The following is a 15,054-nucleotide window of genomic DNA, read 5'->3' as shown; positions in this document are numbered from 1 at the left end:
CATGCAATCAAATTGATGATCTCTTTGACAATACCGATGATACGTCGACTTTACGTAAAAGATAACAAATATACAATACCTTCTAAAACCAAATTAATTTGGAGGGTGATTTTAAGTTCAATGTGAACTTTTTTATTCTCCAAAATTTCGATACTGTAACAGAATGTTGGAGAATTTTAATAATGCAGATTATGTACTCTGATTTTCTTTTTGATTTGACGATAGCGGGAGGTTGAGTGCACCGGCAACGTAGTGACGATGCATTTTTGGTATTTGCAATTTTAATGCCAACGAAGGAATAAAAATAGGTACGGGACTACAGATTTTAGCAAGGTTAAAATGTTAAATCTTGTTACATAACTCTGGATATCTTCTATTTCGAAGTTAAGACAATGACGAAAATATGCACATTTTCAAGTCTATGTTTAATCCATTTTCACCAACCACAGAAGTAACAGCTAAAAACACACGAAGAAAAACTTCACGAAAAGACAAACAGTAAGTAGAAAATTCACATGGTTAAAACGATATCAACGTCAGCCTTTCTATGGAGGATCTGACGTTTTTACATTAAAAACAGAAGTATAATCTTCTTACCATACCATCAAGTCCTTAACATATTTATAACTGGTCTGGCCCTCTAGTGGTGGTTCCGAGTATTCCAATTTCATTTACATATTGTTACATAACTCTGGATATCTTCTATTTCGAAGTTAAGACAATGACGAAAATATGCACATTTTCAAGTCTATGTTTAATCCATTTTCACCAACCACAGAAGTAACAGCTAAAAACACACGAAGAAAAACTTCACGAAAAGACAAACAGTAAGTAGAAATTCACATGGTGAAAATGGATTAAACATAGACTTGAAAATGTGCATATTTTCGTCATTGTCTTAACTTCGAAATAGAAGATATCCAGAGTTATGTAACAATATGTAAATGAAATTGGAATACTCGGAACCACCACTAGAGGGCCAGACCAGTTATAAATATGTTAAGGACTTGATGGTATGGTAAGAAGATTATACTTCTGTTTTTAATGTAAAAACGTCAGATCCTCCATAGAAAGGCTGACGTTGATATCGTTTTAACCATGTGAATTTTCTACTTACTGTTTGTCTTTTCGTGAAGTTTTTCTTCGTGTGTTAGCTGTTACTTCTGTGGTTGGTGAAAATGGATTAAACATAGACTTGAAAATGTGCATATTTTCGTCATTGTCTTAACTTCGAAATAGATATCCAGAGTTATGTAACGAATATGAAGATCCCGATATAGATGTATGCGTAAGACGATAAAGGAAATAATACCGATACTGTTCGAGCATAGATGGGGGATTTTAGCCCGTTAGCAGAGTTATAGCCCGTTCTGGCGATCTATCGAACATTTTTTGCTATCGGAGTAGTTGTCCTCGGGATCGAATGTTCGTGTAGGATTTCTCGATGACCAAAAGTGTTTTTGAATACGTGGCTCGTTTGGGACGATGCTTTTCGCATACGGAAGATGTGGTCGAGATTCTTTCCCATCGTCGCAGAAGATGATATTGAAAATGGAGTAAATCCTGCTATAGGTAAACCATACTGCTTTTCACATAGAATTTGGCAAAATGTCTAGACAATTAGCCAAGAATGTGAGTATCCACATGTATTATCTGTACTTTGATACAATTTACAAATATATAATTATATTGTAAATAGTTTTTAGATTTGTTATATGTGAAAGTAATAATTCAAAAATGTTAATAATAGTCTTCATAAGTTCTGGTTTATTTGAAAAATAAAATTTCAAATTTTTCAAGTGTAATTGAGATTTGTAGGTTTGATTATTATTATTATTTGATAAAAACTATAAAAATATTTTAAATATATTTTTTTCAATAAATATATTCTTATACTTGAATAAATGCTCAGAGTTTTAAAACATTACTACTCAGACACCTTATACCTCTGAGAAATTATTAATTTAATTATGCAAACGTTTTCCACCTGTTCCACAGGTCATCCTCAAGCAATTTCTTACTTCTGGAATGTTATCTCGTGCAGGTTCAAATATATATGCGCACGATATTTCAAATTTTAAAAAACCGCTGGAACATTCCATGTAAAATATAAAATATAAACAATAATAAAAACATTAATAAAATCGATTAAATAAACATATTGATCCGCTAAATAACAATTTAAGGGACATAAACTAACATAATATATATCTATATTTTTATACGGGATGAGGATATGCTGTATGCTTGATTAAATGGGGTGTTTGTCAATCATGAATTTCCACGCAGTTGGCAAATTCGTTGCGTCTTTATAGTTCAAACATCTACCTGTTGTCCCTGATTTGTATATTTCAAATTTTTCCATGGTTAATGCTAACGATGGTGAGCGTACTTGTTGGATAACTTTGGCTTCATTCCAATTAATTACTGATCCCTCCGTTTGTGCCATTTTTGATAAGGTGGTAGTGCAGTGCCCTTTACTGATGTCATACATATGTTCTTTTAGTCTTTTGTTTAAGCCTCTGTTAGTGACTCCTATGTATTCTTTATTCAGGTCCAATTGATCATTTTCGTATGGTATTTTATAGACCCCAGAGCATTCATCCGCTTTTGTGCTATCTTTGTCGTTCCTGAGGGCACTGTAGATGGTGGGTGCGCGCTTATAAATCAGCTTTGCATTCTTACATTTGGCTATTTCCTTCATTATCGTGGACAATCCTTCTCTGTACGTGAATTTAGTTATTTCTCCGTTTGAATTCCCTTTCGGTTTCTTTTTATTAGGTGTTATGTAAGATTTTATTAGGTTTTCGACTATTGACTTTTTAAATCCTAGGGTTGTTGCAATGGTTCTAATTCTATTCAACTCTTGTATTCTGTCATACACGTTGGAGCAATAGGCAAATGCTCTTCTAATAATGGCCCTAAATGCCGATAGTTTGTAAGTGGGCGGATCGTTTGATGTGGAGGGAATGTATAGTGGGTCATGCGTGGGTTTGATATATACTTTCGTAGATAAGGAACCTTCTTTAAATGTAACACTGATATCCAAAAAATGTACCTCTGTTGTGCTGAGCTGTTCCAGTTTTAGCATCAGGCCATGGTTATTCGAATTCATCGCATTCAAAAAATGTTGTATTTTTTCGTCTTTCTTCCATACAATTAGTATGTCGTCGACGTATCGTTTGTATAAAACGATATCATCTTTAAATGTTCTAATAGTAGTTTGCTCCAACTTACGTATCACCAATTCACAAAGTAGCCCAGACATTGGGCTGCCCATGGGCACACCTTTCTTTTGCTTATAAATCTTGCCATCAAAAACGAAAACTGAATGGTAACATATTAGGTCAGCCAGTAGTTTCATGTCTTCGGGGTAGGCTGTTATCCTTGGGTCTAACGTGCTGAGGGTGTCCACCAAAGCTTGAAAACATGCATCCAGTTTAATTGATGGATATAGATTTTCGAAATCCATAACTGAAGCAATTTCTTCTTCTACTAAAGATATGTTTTGGAGCTCGTTAACCACGTTCAACGGGTTCTTTGTGACATATTGGTTATTCTCAATGTGCTCGGACAAATATCTATGCAGGTTCTTTTCTAGTTTGTAAGTTGGTCCTTTGTGCTTTTCAACCACTGGTCTAATCTGCTTTTTATCTTTATGCGTTTTAGCGAATCTGAAGAGTCTCGGTACACTTGGGCCTGTTACACTTGTTCCTTTGAGAAATGGAAGTATTTTGGTGATTGGTGATTTCTGTAATTTTTTGACCTTCCTGTCTAGGTTATCAATTACATTTTGATCCACCCTTTCGCATTCTGTATTTCTTATATATTCTTCCAGTGTGTTGATATAATGTCGCTTATCCATTATCACTAAATGTTTGCTTTTGTCTGCTCGTGTCAATATTAAGTTGTTGTCGGCCAACCACCGTTTCGTGCGCTTAATTTGTTTCACCTCTGTTTGTCTTGGTCTTTGGTTCACGCTCTTAAGTGTTGTTTTCCAACGAAAATAGTCTTTGTTCACTTCTTCCATGCCTCTGATTCCTCTTTCAATTTCTGGCCATGGTGTTTTTCCAGTCCTTGGTATTGCCAGGGCATAGTTGGGGCCTTTTTCTAGTATGCTTTTAATATCCGATTTATAAGCAAAAGAAAGGTGTGCCCATGGGCAGCCCAATTCTGGGCTACTTTGTGAATTGGTGATACGTAAGTTGGAGCAAACTACTATTAGAACATTTAAAGATGATATCATTTTATACAGACGATACGTCGACGACATACTAATTGTATGGAAGAAAGACGAAAAAATACAACATTTTTTGAATGCGATGAATTCGAATAACCATGGCCTGATGCTAAAACTGGAACAGCTCAGCACAACAGAGGTACATTTTTTGGATATCAGTGTTACATTTAAAGAAGGTTCCTTATCTACGAAAGTATATATCAAACCCACGCATGACCCACTATACATTCCCTCCACATCAAACGATCCGCCCACTTACAAACTATCGGCATTTAGGGCCATTATTAGAAGAGCATTTGCCTATTGCTCCAACGTGTATGACAGAATACAAGAGTTGAATAGAATTAGAACCATTGCAACAACCCTAGGATTTAAAAAGTCAATAGTCGAAAACCTAATAAATCTTACATAACACCTAATAAAAAGAAACCGAAAGGGAATTCAAACGGAGAAATAACTAAATTCACGTACAGAGAAGGATTGTCCACGATAATGAAGGAAATAGCCAAATGTAAGAATGCAAAGCTGATTTATAAGCGCGCACCCACCATCTACAGTGCCCTCAGGAACGACAAAGATAGCACAAAAGCGGATGAATGCTCTGGGGTCTATAAAATACCATACGAAAATGATCAATTGGACCTGAATAAAGAATACATAGGAGTCACTAACAAAGGCTTAAACAAAAGACTAAAAGAACATATGTATGACATCAGTAAAGGGCACTGCACTACCACCTTATCAAGAATGGCACAAACGGAGGGATCAGTAATTAATTGGAATGAAGCCAAAGTTATCCAACAAGTACGCTCACCATCGTTAGCATTAACCATGGAAAAATTTGAAATATACAAGATCAGGGACAACAGGTAGATGTTTGAACTATAAAGACGCAACGAATTTGCCAACTGCGTGGAAATTCATGATTGACAAACACCCCATTTAATCAAGCATACAGCATATCCTCATCCCGTATAAAAATATAGATATATATTATGTTAGTTTACGTCCCTTAAATTGTTATTTAGTGGATCAATATGTTTATTTAATCGATTTTATTAATGTTTTTATTATTGTTTATATTTTATATTTTACATGGAATGTTCCAGCGGTTTTTTAAAATTTGAAATATCGTGCGCATATATATTCGAACCTGCACGAGATAACATTCCAGAAGTAAGAAATTGCTTGAGGATGACCTGTGGAACAGGTGGAAAACGTTTGCATAATTAAATTAATAATTTCTCAGAGGTATAAGGTGTCTGAGTAGTAAATATATTCTTGACTAAGTAGTCAAACATGATTCAAGTCCTGTAAGCAAAGAATACTTCCAGAGTGAATTTATCTGGATATAGTCTTTTCCTTGATCAGCTATCTGTCTCCAATGTTGACCTGGTCAAATCATGATGAACACGAAGAGGCTCTCTCAATGTGAAAATAAGGGAAATAAGTAATTTTTATGTAACTCAGCTTTCAAAATCTTAGGCTTTTGGATTTTTTGCAGCTATTAAAGAAAAGTATATATGTTACAGTCAAAACCCGTTTTTTGTTAGAATGCGTTTTAACTAGTTGAAACTATTAATCAAATTTGGAGACAAGTCTGCCCAAGAGGGACCACCATTTATTTTGCGTTTCAGACTAAAAACATACACATATGGCGACAGGCCTTCCTTTTTAGGCTTCATGTCGCCAGTAGTAAAAAAGTCCTTTAAACAAAACACAAACATCCAATTAAAACTAAAGGTGTCAGTGACATACAGACGTCTCTCTTCAACCATCCGGCCAGTAGGTGTTTCCGCTTTTTATCTGCTGGAACAGGCGCTGTTTGTGTTTTCTTTAAAGGACTTTTTTACTACTGGCGACATGAAGCCTAAAAAGGAAGGCCTGTCGCCATATGTGTATGTTTTTAGTCTGAAACGCAAAATAAATGGTGGTCCCTCTTGGGCAGACTTGTCTCCAAATTTGATTAATAATAATCTCGCCATCGGACGGAAAAATCGACAAATAGTTGAAACTAGTTTACACTGGATGTCTTTGTTAAAACCCGTTTTGTCTGGTTAAAACTAGTTTTAACTCAAATTCATTTTTGACTAGCAGTAAATTCTAGTTATAACAAAGACATCCAGTATAAACTAGTTTCAACTAGTTAAAATGCATTCTAACTAACTGGTTTTGACTGCAACATATAGAGTGATTCGGTGTAAGATGGTAAGCGGGAGAAGATGCCTACTTTTTGATATTTTCAAACGGTGACGTCGGATATTGTCATACGTTTGTATGATGAATCGTTGGGCCAATATTGAGTGCGGAAACCTGTAGTTGGCTACCGTTACCCCATTTTCTACATCCGAGAAGAATAAAAGTAATGTTCTACTCTCCTATAGACACCGGGATTTATAAACTACAACTCCAAAAAACGAACCTGTTACCGGTGTTTCTTGCGAAAACCTTCTATTCTATTTTTTCAAATTCGTCCATCTTCACCTGAAGAAGAACTTTTATAAGTTCAAAAACGTTAGTGAGACAATTGTGAGACGATTTTCGCAAGGAACACCGGTAACAGGTTTGTTTTTTGGAGTTGTAGAATAAAAGCAAGATTAGAAATGAAGTCTTTGTTGTGAAATGTTTCTAGAATCATTTTAAAACTAAAAGTTGAAATAGAATTTATTAAAAATTGCAAAAAACAATTAATGTGTGATGTAGTTAAGGTTCTAAAGTTTCCATTGTGAGCTACTACCGATCTCGATCGGACACACTAGAACACATGACTCTGCTAGGCATCTTACCCCGACAAATGGGAAAGATGCCACATTTTTCTTGGGGTAACATGCCTATTTTCTGTTAATTAAATTACAATATGCCTATTTTTAATAAATTTTTGTTTTCTCGTTTTATTGCAGAATATGCATAGAAATTATATAAGGACTTCTCAAAAAGGTTTTTGGATTGAAAAGAGCTTTCAGCTAGCTATAGAGCATGTTAGAATGGCGGAAACTTAACAATACTTATACTGCATTGTTATACTTACTATGAAGTACTTTGTACTACATATGCAATAAATTAAATTTGGTTAAGATGTTCAAAAACAAATTTTATGCAATTATATTTGGCATCTCACCCGGATACTTGGGGTGAGATGCCTAAAATGCCAGACAGTAAAAAAGTCGTCATTGCCAAACACAATATACAATTATTTTTCATATACTCCAAAGTTTTATTTGAAAAACATGCTCGAGAATATGATATTTTTGTTAGAGGCCTCCAAAACCCAAATTATCATTATAATTTCCATCATAAGCAAAATGTTAGGCATCTTCCCCCGAATCACTATACATAACTTTATTTCCCCCAAACATATTTATGTAGCTAAAATTAGTTTTAACTAATGTTAAAAGTTAAAACTAGTTTTATCTAAAATCAAAACATGTAGTACAGCAGTAAATTAACTAGACAAAACCCGTTTTGTCTAGTTAAAACTAGAATTTACTGCTAGTCAAAAACGAATTTGAGTTAAAACTAGTTTTAACTAGACAAAACGGGTTTTAACAAAGACATCCAGTATAAACTAGTTTCAACTAGTTAAAATGCGTTCTAACTAAAAACGGGTTTTGACTGTAACACATATACGAAGAAGAAAGATACCAGTATGTATATAAACGAAAATACAGTCAAACCTGTTTTTATGCCCTCTTTTTATGTGCGATTTTTATTTGTGCGATTTTTTTAATGCGAATTTTTAATTTGTGCGGTATAGGTGGCGACTAGTCTCGTGCGATTCGTCATGTCTTACGTTGACTTATTATAGCTAAATAAACTTATTATAGCATAAATGCATTTATTATAGTAATATTATTGCATGAATATGCGAAAAATGAAATAATTTACTTTTTAAGTCAACAAAACACCACCTGGACAAAAATATGTAAAACAGACGATAGACCAGACGATGCAGTCAAGTGCTGACATCTGTTGTCAATAAATTCTATTTCGTACGGTTTTGAGTTATTTTCTATGTGAGACTTTTTTTATGCAGTCCCTGTTGACCGCATAAAAAAAATATTTTTTCAATTGTGTTGCGAAAACTATTATTTACAGCCATTCGAGAAGTTTTGTGAGATTTTTTTTATGCGGTCCCTATCCCCCGCATAAAAACAGGTTTGACTGTATACAGAAATACCGTCATTCAATTAATTAATTAAAAACTACTTTTTGCAATTTCATTTGGTCTTTTTTCTTTTCATTTTTAAATTATGTAGTCACTGTCATAAGTATCATTTGAAAACTTAAATACATTTAATTTCATGTTGGTTTCATGCATCATCTATTTAGCATGCTCGAAGAAACTCATTTCATACAGCAGTGAATGTATGACGTGACATAACAATTAATTCCATCATTCCACTTCTTTTGGTAATATTTTATTATAAATGACATTTCTTGAAACAAATAAGAATTACTAACGAATTAAAATAGGATTATTAGGCAGTTTGAGACAAACTGTAGAGAAGCTTGTAAGACAGGTGGAAGAACTTTCGGAGAACATGAGTCGAATGACAACCATTAACAGAAAAGACCAGATCCGAGAAGCAGCAGACTATGTGTGTTACGCTTGTGGTTATCCGGGACATATTGCACGTAACTGCCCGACAAAAACAAAACAACAGTTAAACTAACAAGGGCTTGCAATAGTGGCCAGGATTGCAGGCTCAGCCATGTTTGTAAGCTGGCTCTGAACATAAGACAAAACACTAATGGTTTACCGGTATGCGGAGGAGCAATTGGGACGACGAAGGTCCGATTTCTCATCGATACAGGGTCGGAAAGGTCGTTAATGAATCTTGACACAGTAAAGATGCTACTAGACGGAGATAATTGCGAGATAGTCAACGAAACCCTATCGGTGAAGGGAATAAGTGGACCGTCTGTAACTTGTGAACCCGTAATGTGTATGAAACTCTCATGTGGTGGCAAGATCATAAAACAGAAGTTTGGGAGCGTCAAAGCAAATACGTTTGTTGATTATGACGCCATTCTTGGAATCGACTTCCTGCGAAAGTGCGAAGTGATATGCAAATTGTTATATAAAATCAGCACATGGACACAGGAAGACAAAAGTAACGAGTGTACGCTCACAGTGATGAGTCATGCCACAAGTACAGTTCCAAAGGGAATAAAAGTGGATCATATCCCTCCTCCCCACCAAAGTAAAATGCTTAACTTGATACATACCTTCTCTTCTTGCTTCTCCTCAAAGCTTGAAAACCTAACAGGAACATCAAAATTTTGCCATGATATCGAGCTATCTGAGTCTAGACCGATAAACACTCGGCAATATAGGATACCCCACATCATGCTTCCCAAGTTGAAAGAGAAAATAAACTCCTACCTGGAGGCTGGAATCATAGAAGAGAGTAATTCTCCTTGGAACTCTCCCATACACATCGTAAACAAAGACGATGGAGACATTAGATTTACGTTGGACTTACGACGGATAAATGACGTAACCATTAGTCAGGACTTCCCTATGATGAGGGTTGATGATATTCTGACACAATTCAGAGGAAGTAAGGTGTTTTCAGTCCTTGATTTGAGCTCGGGGTACTTTCAGATCCCCATCAAGAAGGAGAAAAGGGAGGTTTTTGCTTTCTCCACGCCCTGGGGGAAATATCAACTGTGTCGCATGCCCCAGGGCGGAAAAAACAGTGGTCGTTACTTCCAGAGTGTGATGAATTGCGTCTTGGCTCGTTTCATAGGACATTCGTGCTTTGTATTCCAAGACGACGTTGTCCTATTCTCTAGCGACTTAGGCGAACATATATCACTCATCCATAAAGTTATGGAGGCCATAGATAAGGCAGAACTAAAATTAAATCCAGAGAAGTGTAAATTTTGTGTTCCTGAGATAAGATACTTAGGCCACATCATAAACGGAAAGGGAATCAAACCTGATCCTGAGAACGTCAAAGCGATAACGGACGTACCGGCGCCATCTCGCACAAAGGACGTTAGAGCATTCCTCGGAATGGTCAATTATTACCGACCATTTATTCAAAATCTCGCCCATATAGTACAGCCCTTAACCGACTTAACTAAAAAGGGAGCGAAATTCGATTGGAATTATAAATGTGAAAAGAGTTTTAAGAGAATTAAAGAAATGTTACTTAACACCCAAACGTTGGGGCATCCTGATTTTGAGAGCGAATTCCTTTTGAGTACCGATGCCAGCGAGGGATGCATAGGGGCAGTGTTGAACCAGAGGGTGGGGGAGAAGGAACATGTCAGCCCAATAGGATTTTATAGTAAGAAGCTGCAAGGGAACGAGAGGATGTACTCGACTGTGGAAAAGGAATGCCTGGCCATCGTCCTAGCATTACGTCATTTTAGATACCTTGTACTTGGACGCCCGGTGATTGTTTACTCCGATCATAAACCACTAGTATTTCTACAACATATGCAGAATCACAACCGACGCCTAATGCGATGGGCCATGGAATTGAGCGAATATGATCTAACTTTGGCTCATGTAAAAGGAAAAGAGAACGTGGTTGCGGATTTTCTCTCAAGAGTTCACAGTGATGTGATTACAAATAATGTGACATCGGATCAGTCTAGACCCATGGAAGAGATTGACAAACTCATAATAAAGTCTCAGGACACCGATAAAATTTTCGGTCCAATTAAACGAAAAATTCTTGGGATAGAGAGACCAAACGACACGGTGGATATGCCTATAGAAAATTTCGATATTATCGACAGTGAACTTGTGACAATTAACCAAGTAGATGATGACTGTCGAATGATTAGAAGATGTGTTGGTGAAAGTGCAGTCAATCAAATTATTTCGACACATCATTGTCACCCCCTTGCCGGTCACATGGGAATCGCCAAAACGTTTGCTGCAGTTAAACGCCATTTCTACTTTCCGAAGATGTGGAAAAGGATAGAGGAATTCGTTAGAGTGTGCAAGGTGTGCCAGCGTTATAATCGTCACAAAGGAAAAGCCCCCGTCCAGGATTTCAAAACAGCGTCGCGCCCCATGGTCGAAGTCTCTGTTGATCTTATAGGACCACTCCCAGTAACGGAACGATCAAACCGTTATATACTCGTATTCATTGATTTATTCTCAAGATATGCTGAAGCCGTGGCCATCCCCTCCCAAGATGCAAACACAATCGCCGAGGCATTCTTTTGCAATTTCGTCTGTCGATTCGGGTGCCCGACCGTACTAATATCGGATCGAGGACCGAATTTGACATCTAGTACGATGGAGGAAGTGTGCCGAATGTTAGAGGTCAAACGAAGAGTGACGACCGCATACCGTCCCACGTCTAATGGCCTCATTGAACGGTTTAATAAAACAATTGTTGAAATTATCGCCCGCATATCAGATGGGGATAATCGTAATTGGGATACCCACCTCCCAGCAGCCATGTTCGCGTATAGAAACGCTGTAAATTCAGCCACAGGTGAGACGCCCAATTTTTTAATTTACGGTTTTGACCCCCGTTTCCCTAATGGTGACAAGATAGACAGAGTCGAGTGGAACCAGAACATAGAAAGTTACCGCTCAGATCTCGTGGAGAGACTCGAGACTGCGCATAAAATAGCGCGCGCTCTGAGTGACGAGAGCAAAAGAATGAGTCGGGAATATTGGAATAGACACCGCTCTCTCCGAAAATTTGAAGTGGGAGAATTAGTTTGGCTAGCACGACCTCTTCATGATCCTACAAAACGAAAATTCTCTGCAAAGTATTTGGGGCCTTTCCGCATAGTTGATAGGATAAACGAAGTGAACGTAAGAATAAGGGGATGTAAGGATGGGGATGACCAAACAGTCCACATTGACCGGCTCAAGAGGTATGTTGGTCCCGAGAGCAAATTGGCTAATCTTAGAAAAAAGAAAGGACGTACGCCACGAAAATTACCAGTCAGAGCTGACGAGATACGAGATAACGAAGAGGAGGAACAAATCGAACGTAGGGCATATAGACAAAGGGAAACTGTTCTACCAGAAAATGATGAGAATTATAAAGATCAAGGTGAGAGACTACCTCAAACTGAAGATAGTTTGAGTGGCGGGTACAACTTGAGAAGGCGCCAAATTGACTTCCGTGCATTGAGTCGTGGAAACTACAATTAGATATTAAACTTTGTAAAGATACAAAATGTAGCATATTGGTGAGCCCAACATTACTTATAGTGTAAAGAAAAAAAAATTTCCATTTGTTGTTGTTGTAAAGGTTAATGGGAGGAGGGGAAATATGTGGTCCAAAGATCACGTGTTTTATTGCGTGATCCTTGGGTGGGCCTCAGGGTAAAGAAAGGATGGGCCGCGTTTTCGATGAAAAAAAAACCCGGATCAAGGAGGAAGAGAGGGAGATAGCGCATGCTCAACGGAAGAAGGACTTTTTTGGAAGAAAGAGAGAGGGGACGTGTAGACGATAGAGTCGCGAGATTGTTTTTTTTTTTTTTTGTGTGTGTTGTTTCTTTTGTTTTAGTGTCTGTTATAGCGAAGGGACAGAGTAGTGATTGGAAGGACTAAAATAAACTTTAAGTTCCTTGCATTGGAGTCATAGAGTGTGTGATTTATTTCTTTGAAGTTTCTTTTTGTTTTGTTCCTGCACGGGGAATACTCTAAAGAGAGTATGTGCACAACGATTAAAAGAGAAACCTACTGCGCACTTTGCGTGCGCAGTAGGTTTCTCTTTTAATCGTTGTGCACATGGCGTCACCATCGAGAAACATGCTCCAAGAAATACGTGAGCTTTCGACATACCGTGGTGATCTTTGTTCGTTTACATTTGAAATTAAGTTTTGATGGGTGTTCGGAATACAAGTATAAGGTAAAATTTAATATTTTTAAAGTATCTGTTAAGTAGTAGTGTGTTGACGTGTGAATTTTTTAGTTATTGTTCATTGATCAAGTTGAATAATGCCAAACTGTTGCGTGGCAGTGTGTGAAAATTACAATCAAAAGACTAAAGGAAGTAATGTAATTTATCATTCTTTTCCAAAGCATCCTACTCTTAGAAGTAAGTGGATTCATGCCTGCAAACAAGAGGACAAAGTCAATGTTGAAAATGCAACAGTTTGCAGTGCACACTTCCTTAAAGACGACTATGAGAGAGATCTAAAGGCAGAATTCTTAAATATACCTTCCAGGAGACGCTTAAAACCTGATGCTGTGCCATCTTTAAATCTAGCTCCTGTTAGATCTTCGGATGTCCCATGTACTGTACATCAGAGATAGTAGAGCAAATGCATGACAGAACAATAAGATATACACAGCGAGAAAATCAGAAACGTGCACCGAACAGACTGTCCCATCTTTCACCAAAAAAGAATAAAATTGACATAGGTACTGAAACTGAACCTATAAGTGAGCCTTCTCTGGAAGTGAAATTAGCAAAAAAACTGGATTTAGCAAATGCTAAAATTGATCACTTGAAGAGGGAAATATTTACTCTGAAAAGAAAAAATAAATTATTACATTTGGCTCTTACTGAGAAAAATCAAAAATTAAAATTATTAGAAAGTAAAAAACATGAAGAAGTGAATGAGAAAATAAATAATATTTTGAAAAAAATATTTACCAAAACACAAATAGATTGTCTTATAACACAAAAAATGAAGCCACATTGGACAAAAGAAGATATAGCAAAAGCACTGACCCTACATTCTTTGTCTAAGAAGTGTTATATGTATATGAGAAAAAGCCTTGGAATCCCTTTACCTGTACTTTCTACTTTAAGGAGATGGGTTTCTTCATCTTTTCATTGCTATCCAGGAGTACTGCATGATGTTTTGCAAATAATGAAGATGAAATCTGAAAGTCTCACAGTTATAGAATCTCTCTGCATTCTAAGCTTTGATGAAATGAATGTTGACTCCAGACTCTGTTATGACCAAGAGATGGACAAAGTTTTTGGACCTCACAGTCAGGTACAGGTAGTAATGGCTCGTGCCCTGTGTGGGAATTGGAAACAGCCTGTTTATTATGACTTTGATACCACTATGACAGGTGAATTATTGAAAGAAATAATAACTAAAGTTCAGAGTGCAGGATTTATAGTTGTTGCTGTTGTGTGTGATCGGGGAGGAAAAAATTCAAAGGTATGGAACTATCTCAAAGTTGACCATGAAAATACATGCTTTGAAAATCCTACACATCCAGGAAAGCACATATGGGTCTATTCAGATGTGCCACATTTGATTAAACTTTTGAGGAATCATGTATTAGATGAAGGCATTATTTTACCAGGAGGAAAACATGTGAATAAAGATGTTTTTCTGAAAATATTATCCTTGGATAATGGGGAAATGAAGCTATGTCCAAAACTGACACAAGCTCATGTGGATGTGCATGGAAGAGAACGTCAAAAAGTTAATCTAGCTTGCCAGTTATTTTCTAATCGTGTCGCTCAAGCAATATCTTTCCTTCTACCTGATGACCAGGAAATTTCTGATTTTGTAAAACTTGTAAACGATACTTTTGACATCCTCAATTCAAGAATCCCTAAAATTGATGATCGTCCAATTGCTAGTGCCTTTGGAATGCATACAGAAGGCCAAGAACAAGTACTTCGCAAATTTTATTCTATTTGTAAGAATATGAAGTTGGGAAAAAGAACACATTTGTTACCATTTCAGAAAGGCTTCCTTATCTCCATTCGTTCACTCCTCTGCTGCTACACAGACCTTGGTAAAAATTACAATATTAAGTACATTTTAACTGCAAGATTTAATCAAGACTGTTTAGAAAATTTTTTTTCTCAGATTCGTGCATTAGGAAGAACATATGACCACCCCCTCCC

The 15,054-nt window shown here is 36.7% G+C and overlaps 2 protein-coding genes across 2 annotated transcripts; one reads left to right on the top strand and one right to left on the bottom strand.

Annotated features, from left to right (window-relative positions):
- Window positions 1-2,251: 2,251 nt before the first annotated feature.
- LOC136982202 (uncharacterized) lies at window positions 2,252-4,273 on the bottom strand. The gene has a single exon (XM_067278637.1). The coding sequence runs from the start codon at window positions 4,271-4,273 to the stop codon at window positions 2,252-2,254; it is 2,022 nt and encodes a 673-aa protein (XP_067134738.1).
- Window positions 4,274-13,172: 8,899 nt separating this feature from the next.
- Window positions 13,173-13,490, top strand: LOC136982201 (THAP domain-containing protein 2-like). The gene has a single exon (XM_067278635.1). The coding sequence runs from the start codon at window positions 13,173-13,175 to the stop codon at window positions 13,488-13,490; it is 318 nt and encodes a 105-aa protein (XP_067134736.1).
- Window positions 13,491-15,054: the final 1,564 nt, after the last annotated feature.

This window comes from Centruroides vittatus, unplaced genomic scaffold, assembly GCF_030686945.1.
Source record: "Centruroides vittatus isolate TY-2023 unplaced genomic scaffold, ASM3068694v2 contig_817, whole genome shotgun sequence".
Taxonomy (NCBI): Eukaryota; Metazoa; Arthropoda; class Arachnida; order Scorpiones; family Buthidae; genus Centruroides; species Centruroides vittatus.
This window is presented reverse-complemented; position numbering and strand designations above follow the sequence as displayed.